The sequence below is a fragment of the Syngnathus acus genome, chromosome 14, assembly GCF_901709675.1.
Source record: "Syngnathus acus chromosome 14, fSynAcu1.2, whole genome shotgun sequence".
Classification (NCBI taxonomy): domain Eukaryota; kingdom Metazoa; phylum Chordata; class Actinopteri; order Syngnathiformes; family Syngnathidae; genus Syngnathus; species Syngnathus acus.
This window is the reverse complement of record NC_051099.1, coordinates 4,589,772-4,605,187: the sequence shown is the minus strand read 5'-3', so window position 1 is coordinate 4,605,187 and position 15,416 is coordinate 4,589,772. Positions and strand designations below refer to the sequence as shown.

Sequence of the window (15,416 nt, the reverse complement as noted above, 5' to 3'; positions counted from 1 at the left end):
CTACTTGAAGGAAAGAAGTTATGTGACCAATGGAAGTTTCCAATCTGCCAGAACATGTGGGGTCACTCAAGGGTCAGTCCTTGAACCCTTTATGTTCAGATTCTTGTGGAATAATTGAAATAATTTGGTTGAATTACAAAATAAAATCATCCTGTTTCTCACAAGTTGAAGACAATGCCACTGAATAATTCAAGCCAAAACTTTGGCTAGTGATACTGAGAATATTGCCCTGTAGGCTTTCTTTCATTTTCCTTCTGTAAGGAGATCTTGAAATAAAATCCACTTAAGCCATCTATGTCCTTACTCACCCCACTCCCAAGAGTACAGTTAAAACCTGAATGTACATGATTACAGAGTAGCACAGGTTTTGTATCAGTGCAGAATCTTGCCTTTGAACGGAATGGGTGCATGGGTCAATCAATATTGTACAAGGTGCATTCTCCATTTCAAATTTTTATAAAAAACTTTGAATAAAATTGTATTTTTAGGAGGGCAGACAAAAAGTGAAGCGTATTTGGGTGTTTGTGAATAAATAAATCTAGGGCATGAGTATCTTTTCAACCTGGGAAGGTAACTCAAGTATTTTCTAAAACTTGCTTTGGCCTTTCATGAAGAAAGAGAAATAATGCAACTACATCCTCACAGTGCCACCTTGTGTCTTAAGCACTGTATAGTCTACAAGACAAAAAAAAAAAAACCAAAACTTTTTGGACACTTTTATTACTTTTTTGACAAATATATATGCTTTTCCTATCAAGGAGACATTCTTTAAAAGCTAGGTTTACAGCAAATACAGTTTTGCAATATGACGTAAAACATGGGAAACCATTTCATTGCGTGCACAAGTGAGAGAAAAGTGTGACACTTAAAGTAAAATAACTCATAAAAAGTGATACCGATGACAGCCGAGTCATTTCTGGTAATGAGAAAACAACTACTGTAGTTGTTTCAGATGCCAATGGGACAATTTGTGAAACATATTAGTAAATATTTGATTTGCATCAAGGCACACAAAGCATCGCTAATCGTCAAAGGATCATTGCTTTTTAACGCACCCCGCCCAACCGCCCCCCGCTGTGTTGGTCCCATTGGACAAGTACAACTGTACAAACTACAGGAAATCATCAAATATATCAAAAAAATTGGTTAGCAGACTATCAACAAAAGGAAAATCCATTAAATCAATAATATACACAGAACTTTTTGATTTGGGGACCTCAAGAGTCAAATTGTTCTTGAGGATGGTGGGCAGCACCATCTCGCTATGATGGAAGACCTGCAGCTTTTACAGAGGATGGAGCTCAGTGAGGGATCGCTTTTCCTGCTGCATAAACTCCTGTAAGCTTCTCTTTCCCTGCTTGAAGTTACTCTCCCTTCTTGAAAATGGCAAAATCACCTGGAGTCGCAGAAGAGTCTCAATATTACTAAAACTTCGGATCTGTGACGTCTTGAGCGTGTCAAGTACAGTCGTGGGAAGATAGCCGGCCAAGGGGTCCAACCACTTCTCCTTCCACAACTTCATCTCATCTTGAAGCGAGGCCTCGTCTGGCAAGTCTTCCTTGTACATGCGCAGCACCAGACCGCTAAGAGTGCTGGTTTCGACTTTGGACATTGCGTAAGGCACAATCTCCAGACACCTGAAGGTATCCATCACCTTTTCGGTGAAGAGGTTGTCGATTTCGGATATCGCGTGCTCGACGAATTTCATGCTGAGTGCATTTTTGTAAAACTCGCTCAGAGGTTCGAGGAGAACCGAATGTAACAACGGGATGTGTAGTTTGGATGCGAGCGAGACAGCTTCCTCAAACCACGCCTTGTGATGCGTGTCAATATCGCTCATCAAATTCCTGAGTGAAGCCTTGAGATCTGGCAAACTATTCACAGAAAGTAACATGTCTAAGGGCTTGCCCTGAAGAGACTGACTTAGCTTTTTACTTTGGTGCAAGACATGTCTCAGCACTACCAGTGAAAGGATGAAATCGAAGTTTCGGATGGAATCAAAGAACTGCCACGCTTGCTGCTGGTCCGATACACTTCCCTGATGTTTGAGCTCGCTTAGGCAAAGCAAGACAGCTTCGATGATCTCGGCCATCACCTCGTGCATGTCGTGACTCTTCTCCCAATTCTTCATCAGCATGTCCCTCAGCTCATTGCCCTTTCCTTCATTGTTCTGAAATACGTGAAGAATCATTTCTTCCAATTTGTTCTGCCGTTCCGCGTCCTGTGTAAGCCAATGTAAGATTTTATCAATCAGTACTGTTCTATCAGCGACTTCTTCGTTTGCAGAGGACTTGGCCAGCCACACGTTGAGCGACAAACTGTAGCTGAGCGTCCTGACCGCCTGAGGGTATTTGTTGGCTATTGCTAAACTCACAGCTCTCATCTGAGTTCCAACCTTGCCGACACTCAGCAAGGACTGTCCTCTACAATACGCCATGTTCAGACCCCATTTCTCAGAGAGGGTGGTCTCAATCGCTTCCAAGAGAACCGCAGAGTCTTCAATGAACGGAATGAAAGCCAGTGTTTCTTCACTTTGGATGTCCTGTTTGTTCAAGTACCTGATGCACAGTGGGACGTAAACCTCACCGTCGATGTCAACAGTCTGTTCGGTGATGATGGTGAAGAACTGAGAATCCCAGAGCTCTTTGATAATCTCTTCACGCAACAGCGGCTCGTAAAACGACACCGGCTGTCGTGGCCCTTGAACCGTTTTCGCGACGACTTCGGCTTCGGTTGATTTCTCTTCTCCATCTGCAGGCTTCTCAGATGCTTCGCTGGTGGCATTGGGTACTATTGGCGACGCCTGATTTAACAAGTCTTCCGTGTCATCTCCTGGTGAAAAAAAATAATGAATTTTTTTTACTGATGTACTATTATTATTCAAGACCTGCTAAGAAACTCGAGCTAACTTCTGTTGATCCAATGTGAATAAAACTGAATGGAATTAAATATATATGTTGCTCGACACAAAATTGAAGGTACAGAAAGAATTCGGATTGATGAGATCGCATCAGTGCACTTACCTTTGTCTAGATTTAGGCCTCGTATGGTTTCCATCACCTAGAAAAAGCAAAATTTTGGTCACATAATGCGGATGGTGCCGATTTAAAAGTGCTTTGACTAGTCTAAAACATGACATATCAGTGCTGAACAAATATATTAGACCACATAACTAAGTAACACACTAGATGTTTAAACTCTTAAGTTTGGGTCAGAGTTTCAAATTCCTCATTCCAGTTCCAAACAAGTTAAGAATTCTCTGAAAATGAAAGAATCAAACAGAGCAAACGATTGACCTATGACCCAAACAGGTGGTCTTGACAGATTAGTTCAGCACATGGACTAACTTGCCTGTGAAAGACATGGACTGCTCTCTGGATCGACCTCGATACACTTGGCGATGACTTCTGGCAACCTCTGCAGCGTTGTGTTGTGAGAGAGAAGCATCACGCGAGCCGTCCTGTTACCTTTGCATACAGTGTTCCTCAAAATATCCCTCATCGAATTCAACGTGGACTTCATTAGGTCGCACTCGATGCTGACACTGGGCAGCACGGCGACTAGCCGAAGGAGTAAAATAATTGTTGGGTGGTTCTTACACTCGGGATGAACCAGTGTTTCAGCAATGGATGTTGGGGGAGCAACATCCTGGTCTTTGTCTCCCCAGACTGCGGCCCACGCGTTGACGTCCTGCTCAAGCGTATCCGGCTCTGGAAGATCTGACAGGTAGAAGTTAAAAGGTTTGTCTGTGGATTCGGGAAGAATGGGCTGCGGATTGCAGGATGGCAATAGAGACAGGATCGATAGAGCCTTCAAGTGGTTGTCTGAGAAGGTGTACTTCATTTCATCAATGAGACTCTTGAGGAGGGGGATACTCAGACTTTCCCTGTAGTATACCTCGGGGGAATCGGAGCTGCTGGCCTCCTCCGAGAAACAGATTTGATGAGGCGCTACCTTGTTGGCTAACCGATACGCCTGCTCAAACCAAGTCGCGTGCAGCGTGCTGACATTTTCCAACATTTTGTTGAGACTCTCGACGACGAGCGGGATCTTTTCCACTTCGCAGAGAATATCAGCAGGGTTGCCACAGCGGAAGATGGTGCTACAGTTACGAAGAGGAGCGCAAGCATTCTTCACGATGACGAGGGTGACGATGAAATCCACATTCTTCAGAGCGGCGGAGAGAACTTGAGCGTGCATCGCCACGGCACCTCTGGCGTCGGAACAGACGGCGTCGAGGCAACTGAGAACGCCCTCCAATGTGTCTGCGAGTATGTCAAAGAAGTCCTCTCTCTTCTTCCATCTTGAACAGAATGTCTCTGGAATCTCTTCCAAAGCTTCCCTTGGCACGTTCAACAGTCCGTCGACAGCTTGCGCTAACTGTTCTCCGAGACGGGGAGATTCGTCAAAGAAGAGGAGCAAATCTTCGGTGATATCCAGCATTTTGGCTACAGAGGAGCAAGGCACGCTGCCTACCAGCCAATGGGCCAAGCCGCAGGACTCGCTTGGTGTTACGACACAAAGCGGGTAGCTCTCGAGGATGTCCAAAGACATTTTCTTCAGGCTTTGGTAACCTGAGCCCAGATGCATAAAGGCTTGACCTCGACAGTGAGCCATTGGCAAACCCCAGGACTCGGTTAGAATCTTTGAAAGCTTTCTTGCTTGGGTATCAACATCGCAGTTGACGTCATACGGCAAGTAACCCATCAGCTCGACTTTTGGAGCAGATTCTCGGACGTACCTGACAAAAACAGGTAGGTGAGTCTCCTCGGCAATCTTTACAGGTTTGTCTGTGATAAGTGAGAAGAACGGAGATTCCTGGATCTCCTTCAGGAGGACTTCTCGGATTCCCTCTATGAGTAATGTCACAATTTCAGCTTCACTCATGGACAGTGCCCATTTATTCTCCTTCCGGAACCAGTGGCACATGTTGAGGTCCTGGATGAAATACTCTTTTTCCGCTTCAGAGAGCTCTGTGAAACTGGTGTTTTTTTTCCCCAGGATCGCAGCCTGTCTGAATATTGTCACCAGACTTTGACGGTTGTCCCCAATTTGTCCATTCTCATCTACTGGCTTCACGTGTTGTTGTTCCTCCCTCACGTCGGGACACTGCTGAATTTCAGGCTCATCAATTTCCATCTTGATGGATGTGGCCACTACATATTAAACAGAAATAGTAAAGAATACATGTATATTATGTTAGGGATACCAAATTCGTGGCTAATGTATTTTGTCTTCAGTCAAAAAAAATAATACTATACCTTCCATATTGTCAGTGTTTCGGACTAAACTTTTGGCTTCCTTATCCTGTGGAAACAGAAGTTATTCATCACATGTATTTAGAAGTCATCGACGATTCAAATGTCTAAAACAGGGGTGTCAAACGCTTTTTTTTCGCGGGCCGCATTGTAGTCATAGCTTCTTTCGGAGGGCCATTATGACTGTCAACCCAAATAAATGTATGAGCACCTCATATTATATACAGTAAAAGCGACAAAACAAACTGACAAATAACTCGTTTTCAAATCAGACGAGTGAAAACTGGTCAAATATTAAAAAAAAATATATATATTAAAAGTGAAGACAATTTGCAATTCTAGTAATGACACACGAATGCGATGCGCAATTTGTCTTTGCGGGCCACATAAAATGATGTGGCGGGCCGTATCTGGGCCCCCGGGCCTTGAGTTTGACACCTGTGGTCTAAAACATCCATCTATTAAAACTAATCAGATCTATTCTCTTGTTGTTGTTTTTTGTTTATATTGTCTGTTTATTTATGTATTGAACTGAATCCCCCGCACCTCGGGGATCAATAAAGTATCTATCTAACGGTGACAACACTGATAATTCTGGTCAAAAACAATTGTGAAATAAAACCTTGATGCCCTTCGTCTCAACTGGAGAACCTGCTTGAGGAATACGAAACAGGACAGTTATGTATAGCTCAATCTGACGGAAGCACTCACCAAACAGATACCCTCCAGGGCTTGTGGAGTAACCTTCAAACACTGGCTCACCATGCGGTCAAGGTCTCTGTTGAAATCTGTGCCGACCTGTAGCACAGCCAAGCACAGGGACCGGCCTTTGGCATTGGTATTCCTTAGGTAGTCTTGGAACTTCTTGTGACGCATTACAACGCCACAGTCTTCCAGGGCTGTGCTGGGCAGCACCGACATAATCCTAAGGAGCGCGTTGATGTTGCCAAAGAACTGCATGAGCGGCAGACGCAGTGTTTGGAAGATTGAATTGGGGATGGTCACTGAGGCGACTTTAGTCTTCCAGGTTACTCTCCAACAACAGAGTTCGGTGAAGAAGTTGTCGGCGTCGGGGAGATCGCTGCTGTACAGAGGTGGCTTGGATTTTAAGCTCTCAAACATGTAACTCACTGTAACCAAGCAAGGGACCAGGGAGAGGAAATTAAGAGCTTCTTTGTGATCCTCTGAAAAATGATCTTTCACGGCACTGATGAGGTTATCGACTAAGGGCACACTTAAGCTGTCTTTATAAAAACCGACTGGCTTTATTAGGCTGTCCCTTGGCATGGAGTTTTCGGGGATTTCTATGGGCACTCTCAGACTTTGCGCAATCGCACAGGCTTCATCAAACCAATTCTGGTGGAAGACTTTCAAATTGGTTTTGATTCTGGTCAAAGTGGCCACAATGCCGGTGATTTGACAGAGCTGGAACGCCGCGTTGAAATGATCTCTCTGGAGACCTGCGCTCAGCTCTCGGGTAAAAGACGAGGTGTTCTTTAAGATCACCATCGCAATGATGAAATCAAATTGCTTGAGTTTGTTTAAGAGTATTCCCGCTTGTTCCGAGATGTCGTTTTTCCACCTTTGTGGGTTGCTTTTGACTTTTTCCATACACTCAACAAGGGGCTCGAGCATTTGCACAAACACCTCGTACGAATCGTGCATTTCTTGCCAAAGGGAACAGTACTTCCCCTGCAACTCCTGGACCCTTTCGTAGTTCTCCCGGAGACCGTAGGCAATGACGTGATCAAGCTGTTTTTCTAGAGCAGTCCTGCTGCCAAAAAACATCACCACCTCTTCGAACGTATCGAGGGCTCTTTTCACAGCAGATACTGGGATGGACTTTGACCACCATGTGTTGAATGAGTAGCAAGAGCAATGGGTGCTAATGGCAAGGGGATATTTCTCCTGTACTTTGCAAGCAAAAGCCTTCAGCTTGTAGGAAACGTCACCGGACCCGAGGTACGCCTGACCTCTGCAGTTATTCAAATCCAGGCGCCACTCTTCCGTGACTATTTCCAAGAGGCGTCGCACCATGGCGTCACAATCCAGATCTGCTTCCAGGAATCCCATTAACTCGAGTCTCATGACATCAAAACTGTCCACAAACCTAAGAAAGAGCGGAAGATAGTCCTTTTCCCCGATCTTAACCACACGATCGATGAACAACGAAAAGAATGAACTCCCGGCTTCGGTGAGAATCCCTTCTCTGACCGCATCTTCACACACAGCGAGAACTTCTTTCATTTCAGACTTGGTGACGTACTCAACTTCTCCATCCTGAGCTGGACAAACCTCATTTTGTTGCCAGCTTTGGCTGTTGTATGCTGCGGTCACTGTGGCTTGTAGAGCTGACCTCAAAGCTTCTCTATCCGTCTCAGCGCACTTCATTTCAACAAGACTCTCAGCATCCATCTCCATATTGATTAGTTGCAATTCGGCTTCTATGTCTTTATCAGCGTGGTTTCCTTGGCTTGCCACTGTAAAACAAGATGAGGTGCACTTATTCTAAGTGAACACAATGGGACATAGTAAATATATTTCATTCTGTGGCTGGAACAAATGAAGTGTTTCCAATTAATGGCAAACATTACTACAATTACTGAGCAGCAACAATTAAAAAAAAAAAAAAAAAGCCTAAATTCTCTTACCTTTAGAAGGCTTATCTTGAATTTCTTCATCCTGTAAAAACAGAAAAATTGTCACATTCAAAAGGTTTTATCGCTGGTGCAATTAATAATAATAAAATAAAAAGATCTACTCACAGTCTGTAACATCTTCAGGATGTCTGGATGTTTCTGGACATACGTATCCACCATTTGCTCAACATTGAAATGCACGTCTTGGTTGACGTAGACGTACGCTGAGCTACACTGTCTCTGGTCCTCTGGCGTGTCTTTCAGGTAGGCGTGGCATCGTTCCAGTACCATGTGGTATTGGCCGTAAACATCTGCCTCGGCATTTACACAAGGCACGGTGCCCAACACCCGCAACAAGCTCTGCACGTTTGGGTAGAACGCGATGTCTGGTATTTTGAGTGTGGCAAACACTGTGGTCGGCAGAATCCTGCGCTTGCTTGCATGCCTCCATTTCACTTCCCAACAACCGAGCTCTTCGTAGAACGTGTCGGGCCTTGCGAGGTTGTTCAAATTGGCGTCCGCTACTTTATCACGGCGAATGCTGAAATTGTGGTCGGCCATGTAGGACGGCACTAAAGAGAGCCATCTCAGAATTCTCACCATCTCGGTACTGAAAATCCGCTTGACCTCTGCAACAAGATACTGCAAGATGGGCCGTGCCAACGTTTCTCTGTAAAAGTCTTCGAGCGGGGTGTCATTTGAATCTCCGTGCTCAATCTCCGGCTTGATGACTTCGACGCCGAGCTTCTTGGCTCGACTGACTGCGTCGGAAAACCATTTTCTGTTGAATATGGCAATGTCCTGTTGGTATTTGTTGACCAGCTTTAAGGCATTTGAAATGGTGTACTGCAAAGTACTGCTCATGCTGATGATCCCCTTGAGACTGGAGTTGAGGATGCTGACACAGCAGAGGGTGTTCTTGAGAACAACTAACGTCATGATGAAATTGAAATTCTTCAGAACTGGCTTGAGTTGGGCCATCTGTTCGGCCGTATCTTCATCCACCTTGGAGATCATTTCGTTGATGCAGTTCAGAAAAGGCTCCAAGATCTCCAACATGGTTTGGAAGGCATCGGTGCCGCACTCCCAGTTCGCGCTGATGATTGCCTTGATTCGATCCACTTCTCCTTTTATATGGCCGTATGTCATCTGGATTTTCCCTTCCAATCTTTTGTATAGCTCGGGGGTGCTCCTGAGTAATGAGGCCACTTCTTCGACAGTGTCGACGATACTTTGAATAGTTGGCACTGGCATGCAGCGAATAATCCATATGTTAAACGCATACGGGTCACTTGGGGACAAAACAACTTGCGGGAATTCCAGTAAAATTTTGCACGTCAGATCTCGCAAGGGTTGACACATGCGTCCACTTACGAGGTACGAGAGTCCTCTGCAATGCTCCATCCGTAAGCCCCATTTAATTCTCAACTCTGATAGAAGATGGTGAAAAAGACTGTCGGCATCCAAATCGCAAGGCAGGAAACCAACGAGGTGTTTTTGTGGGAACCCGGCCTCTGTGACCGAACGAATGAAAATCGGGATTTGCTCCCTTCCCTCGATACTGGTAACATTTTGAAGCAGAATGGAAAAGAATCGGGCGTGTCTTAAGGTGTTCTGGATCTCCTCACGCATTAGGCTCTCACTAAACTGCAGGATTTCTTTCTTATCGATTTTCTCGACACAGATTTTCTTAAGAGCAAGCTGATCCCATCCTCCACCAGTCGACTCATCTGTGTTGATGTTGCCACCGTTGATGCTGAATCCAGTCAGTGCCAGAATTTCCTTGAAATAGGCCTTAAGAGTCTCTTTGGCTTTGAAGCCGCTGACGATCTCTTGAGCTTGGTTGTCTTTCACTTCAAGTGTTGCAATTTCATCACCAGAAATTTCTTGTGTCTCCTCAGTCACTTTTGTTGTTGCTATGTTTTCTAATGGAAAAGAGCACATAACTGAGGTTTTTTTTTTTTTTTAACATTGCTGACAAATACAGAAAATTATTGATTTCTATTCAGCCAAATCCTGTATCGGAATTGGCATTGACCTAAATCACATTGATATTGGTTGGGTCTGATTTATGATTTAAATATTTAGTTTTACATGAATTTTACCTTTTGTCTTCTTCACAGTGGGTTCCTCTTCCACCTGTGTGAATCATAATTAAGTTTAAATATTGTTCAAATATTTTATTAACCATTTTTAAGAGACATTTCTTCCAGACAGTGACACACTTACAGGGCCTCCTGCACGTTTTCTGTTACACGTCGAGTCGTCATTGGTGGGTGCAGCAAAGTCAAATATTGTTGGAACAGCATCGTCGCTCAAGAGACTTTTCTGGAAATGAAGAAATATAACTTGGAGTTTTGCTTTGACTAAACCAAAAAAAATTCTTTATTACCAATAATGGAATAAAAACAACTTTCTAACAACTTCTAACTCAACTCAACATCTCAAATAAAACATTGATAATCAATTTTTTTATTTCATGCACTGATCGGTTGGCACTTTTTAAATTTCGTTGTACATGTGTGACAATGACAATAAAGATCGATTCTATTCTATTCAATTAAGAAATCATATATGTAAAACAAGCATAATATGTGAGATGACTGAGTAAAAGATTAATATTTTTTTATGCATACCTGATCAGATATCAAAGAGGGCTCGAAATGTTTTGCACAAACTTTGTAGAGATTATGCAGCTCCTCTGGAGGTTGTGACGCCAAATCTTGGCGACAACAATTAGTCAACCATTTTTGGCAGCTAAAAAAGAGAAGGGGGGGGGGGGGGTTGACACAATCAGAAATCCATCACGTGCTCTCAGCTTCCTTCCGTTTAAACATGTTATATTTTAAACACATTCTCCATAAATGCAGCGGCTTGATTCATTTTACTCAGATCCCAAACCTTGCAGTGATACGCAAACAAGGGTAGGCAAACACGCATTGCTGCACTTTGTGTGTGAATAAGCTTTGAGTTGAGCGAGAGTGAATACCAGTTTGATCATATATTATTGGGCATTTTTTAAATCTGTACTTCTACGAGATAACCAATTTGATACCCGCTGAGTCATTCAGTAATTATAAAAAAAAGAAAAAAATTGCACTGTTCAATATCGACTGAAATTCTTAAACGTTGAGGATTTAAAAAATTCAACAATGCTTTTTCTTTTCTGAGCTGCATAACGATTTTTTTTTTTAATTAGATCAACTGGTCGGTCCCAATGACTTACCGCGCTGAGCCGGTAGGCGTCTTTTACAAATTGGCAGTTTGAAATTTGCAGGACAAAAAGTTTCCAACTATGCTTTCTTTTCATTTTATCAAAACGTCAAACAATGTATAATAAAACCACGACCACCGCAGCAGTTTCCTCATTCAAAACCAATGCGTTTACTTTCTTTTTCCCGTGACTTCTTTCAAGAGTGTGGCGAGTCTGCGCCATTTTCAACTGAGTTGTGTCACTGTTAGCCAACATGATGTTGAGCTAACGAAAATGCTAAAGGCAGATGGCTAACATATTTCGAGTGCATGCTCGCTACCTCGCGAACGTCCCACTCTACGATGGAAACAACTTACCGCTCCGGATCCGAAGGAAAGCTGAAAAGTGGAATGCTGCTATCGGGCCCCTCTTGCTGGTAGTCACAGTTGGCTGCAGCACAGCAGTTTGTCATTTTGGAAAGCAATGTAGCTTGCTAACTAGCTAGTTAGCTAGCTTAGCTGGATAGTCCACTGAGAGCGAAATCGGCACAGGAGTCTACGGACTCATGCCGCGGCGAAACGTCTACCAGTAACCGTATATTTGAACACTATTCAGCTTAAAAGTATTTTAACAAGCTAAGACTCTACTACTTCCATTCTTAAAAAGTTGATGCTGCGTGGTGTTCCAAGAGTCGCCGAGAGCGTGATATGAACCAGGAACTCAACACTGCAGTGAAACATGTTGTCCAGCAGAGGGCACAATAGGCTTCATTGGCTGGATTTTCCATCTGTGTTGCTACGCCAAAACACTGGCGTGTCCCCCATTTTATTAACAGGTCGCTCGACTTCTGATTTAATTTGGTACATTTATTAAGGTTGCATTAAAAGAAACTATTAATATGCGCTCTATTAACTTAACTGGTTTAGTTCGTTTAATTGGAGATAGAAATTTAAATGCTGGTAATAGCAGATTGCCCTCTATTAAAATAGTGCACTAGTAATTAACTGTACAGCTAACTCGTTGAATAATAAAAAATATTAGTATAAATATTTAAAAGTTTATTTCATTATTCAATCACAATGTAGAGTTGCCACAACATAAAAAAACACACATCTTACACATATTTAAAACAATTGTAATTGTTTTTGTCATTTACAAGATTCCTCTGTAAAAATTGTCTCCCTAAACTTTGAGTTATTTACATTTCATTTTAAAACCTCAACAACATACGCATTAAACTGTGAGGCGGACGTGCTAACTAGTGCGTCACCGTGCAAGGACTAAAACATGTGAAATGAATCTTATTAAGCACCATTCTCTAAAAACGACTTAACCAAAACTTATGAAGCATCATCGCCGACAGGATATGTCTTTACGTAGAGTTCAACCATTGAATCCAAATCATATCCCACGTCATTGTTTATGTTCAGAAGAGCCAGACTCTTTGATTTTTCTGTGTCAGGGGTGTTTTGCATGTACATTTTGAAGCGCTTGTACGCCATATCACTAGTGATATCCAGAGCTAAAGTCGGCAGGACGCCCAGTAGTCTCAGCACTGCTAGCATGTTTGGGAAGAACTTCACATCAGCCTGCTGAAGCGTTTCTTGCAGACTGGTGAGCAACACTTCTCCTTTCCCTTTTTTATTCCATTTCACTGACCAACAATGTAGCTCAGCGGCGAGTGAACCTGGGTTGGGGATGTCGTTTTTAAACACTAACATGTTTTCTTCTTCAGGTTGTCCGGACTTGTTGAGTTCGACTACAAAAGGGACCAGTGACAAACATCTTAGTGCTTTTAGGTGGTCATCGCTGAAGAGTTCGCTGACTTCTTTGAGCGTATGGTTCACCACAGGAAGAGAAAGATGCTCCTTGTAGTAATTCTCTGGCTGAAGGGTTGCCAGGTCGGACGGATTCTTCCTCAACAGCGACCGAGGAAGCTCCACCGGGATCTCCATCGCGGCAGCGAGGTTAACCGCCTCTTCGGTCCAGAACTCATGGTACACGTCAAGATTGTCGGCCACTTCCTTCAGAGAGTGCAACACGGCTTTTACGCTGCCAGCGGCAAAATAGACATCATTCGCTTCCCCTTCAATGTTCTTACCGAATGCCCTCAAAAGTATCATGGTGTTTTTCAGCACAACCAAAGCCATAATGAACTCAAAGTCAGCCAGAGCTTTTGAGATCTCCAAGGCGCTATACGTGATCTGGTCGCTCCAGCGTAAGTCTTCATTGTCATGTACGCCGTCCACACAAAGCAGCAAAGCTTCAAGAAGCTCCAGTGTCACCTCAAACGCATCGTGTCTTCTGGTCCAACTGGTGCCACAAATCTCTTTCAGTTCTTTGACCCTCTCCTCTTTGTCTGGATAGATAACCGAAACGGCGTGCTCCAGTTCCAGACGTAGTAAAGGGGATTGGTTGAAGAAAGACTGGATTTTTTTCAGGGTACACACGACAAGCTGAACCCCCGACAAAGCCATACCACTGGCAAGTGCTATGTTCAAGGCTTGAGTAGGTCGAATCGTGAGCATGACCAATGGATACTTCTCGGTTATTTTGGCGGCAAATGCTTTGATTTTATCCAAGTGTGCTCCCGAACACGAGTGGGCTTGCCCTCTACACAGCTCCATGTTCAACCCCCATTCGTTGATAATTTCAGACAGAAGTTTCTCCGCTAAAATATCCGCATCCCCGTCAACAAACAAGAACCCTACAAACCTCTCCCGCTGGAAGTTTGAATCATCCACAGAGCGCAGGAAAACAGGGAGGTACCACTCATCCAAAATCTTCACCAGCTCATCAGTAATGAGTGAGAAGAAGCCATTTTCTTTCACTTCCTCAATCACCTTCCTTCGGATGCATCTCTCGCACACTTCGATCAATTGTTGAAGCTGAAGTGATGAGCTATTTGCGTTATATTTCGTCATGGCCTCATCCCCGCAACTCATGCGATACTCAAGCAACGCCTCAAAGTTGTTTAATCCGACAGTGTCCTGTTTGATACTATCGGGCCTGGTCACAGGAATGTTTTGCTCTCCTAACATTACAAGAGCTTCAAATAAAGACCTGAGATAGTCTTTGTACGTGTCTTCTTTTGGAGGTGTGTTTGCCTCCTCATCGTCCACTTCATCTTCAGAGGTTTTCATTTCTGCAAGTGTGGAAAAAGATTGAAAGCCAAACCACATGTTAAACTTGTTAGTAAACAAAAAAAAGGGAACATTTTGACTTACTTTTTCTTTCCCTGGGCTTCATGTCTTCTTCCTTGAACATAAAAAAAAACCACACAAGTTAAGCAAACAGTAGAATTCTATTATGCTATATTAAAAAAAAGCATATTTTCCTGGGAAGATGAGTGTTTAGTTGCTGATAATTAAAATTTAAATATGTTTATTTTTATACACACCAGCTCTTTACTGCGCTTCACTTGTATATTTAGAAGTTTGTTGGTCTCTTCAAAGATAGTTGGTATGGTGTCATCCTTTATCACTGTAATAAATTCATTCTGTAAAACAAAGCCATATGCAACCTACTGATTCAATAGGATGGAGCTTTGTGTGTAAACATTATACTGAGAATGGAAAATTAAAAGAATATTAGGATCTCATCACATGACTTACACTATCATCAGACGTTTCAAAATGCTTTGCACAAAGTCGATAGAATCTGAAGAGATGTTCTGGTGATTTGTCCATTAGGTCTTCTCGCTGACATTTTTCCACCCATGTTTTACACCTGAAATGTGAAGTCATATCAATGTGACAATGAAAATCAACTGAAACATACCTGTCAATGGGACCAGTATGAAAATATTTCAGATATTTATAAATAGAACCATAAGACATTCCCCCATTTTTTAAACATTGAAACCACCAGTATTCGCTTAAGATTCGGCTTACCTTTCTGCGTCAAGCGGAAATCTAAAAAGTGAATACGAGTCCGATTTTACACTAGTACAGTTGGGAGCGGCACAATAATTCTGCATTGTAGTGTAGTTTGCCTCAATAATGGTTAGTGAAAGAATGATTATCTGAAAGAAGTACTCGATTTAGCAACTACTGCTAACTATAGCGCTCATTCTTTTTTTGAACGGACGAGTGGACTTCCGGTACTGGATTTCAAAGTAAAAGTATTTGCATTTATATAGTTCCTGTATGTGGGACAGCAAATACACCAATGAGTAATGTTTCCTCATTGAAGTAATATATCAAGCAAATTTATGGTATATATTTACGATTGTTCGACGTATAAACACAGTAGTAAATAAACAACACTTTATTGTGGTAAAAATTCACCAGTTGGGCCATTTTGATAAACAACTACGGCAAGTCA

The 15,416-nt window shown here is 42.9% G+C and overlaps 2 protein-coding genes across 4 annotated transcripts; both read right to left on the bottom strand.

The window, feature by feature from the left end:
* Nucleotides 1-701: 701 nt before the first annotated feature.
* Nucleotides 702-11,834, bottom strand: si:dkey-250d21.1. 2 transcript variants are annotated; one of them, XM_037270474.1, is made up of 11 exons: nucleotides 11,468-11,834; nucleotides 10,534-10,654; nucleotides 10,127-10,225; nucleotides 10,003-10,036; nucleotides 8,024-9,822; nucleotides 7,910-7,940; nucleotides 5,970-7,738; nucleotides 5,262-5,307; nucleotides 3,352-5,156; nucleotides 3,024-3,060; nucleotides 702-2,832 (listed from the first exon to the last, which is right to left on the bottom strand). In XM_037270474.1, the coding sequence occupies exons 1-11, from the start codon at nucleotides 11,560-11,562 to the stop codon at nucleotides 1,286-1,288; spliced, it is 7,383 nt and encodes a 2,460-aa protein (XP_037126369.1). In that variant the 5' UTR covers nucleotides 11,563-11,834; the 3' UTR covers nucleotides 702-1,285. The 2 variants fall into 2 exon arrangements, with proteins under 2 accessions (XP_037126369.1, XP_037126370.1); XM_037270475.1 differs by having other exon boundaries at nucleotides 7,554-7,738.
* A 299-nt stretch (nucleotides 11,835-12,133) lies between these two features.
* On the bottom strand, nucleotides 12,134-15,186 carry LOC119134073 (52 kDa repressor of the inhibitor of the protein kinase-like). 2 transcript variants are annotated; one of them, XM_037270525.1, is made up of 5 exons: nucleotides 14,984-15,186; nucleotides 14,705-14,819; nucleotides 14,491-14,589; nucleotides 14,318-14,348; nucleotides 12,134-14,235 (listed from the first exon to the last, which is right to left on the bottom strand). In XM_037270525.1, exons 1-5 carry the CDS (start codon nucleotides 15,067-15,069, stop codon nucleotides 12,431-12,433), a joined length of 2,136 nt encoding a protein of 711 aa, XP_037126420.1. In that variant the 5' UTR covers nucleotides 15,070-15,186; the 3' UTR covers nucleotides 12,134-12,430. The 2 variants fall into 2 exon arrangements, with proteins under 2 accessions (XP_037126420.1, XP_037126421.1); XM_037270526.1 differs by lacking the exons at nucleotides 14,705-14,819; nucleotides 14,984-15,186 and having other exon boundaries at nucleotides 14,314-14,348; nucleotides 14,491-14,582.
* Nucleotides 15,187-15,416: the final 230 nt, after the last annotated feature.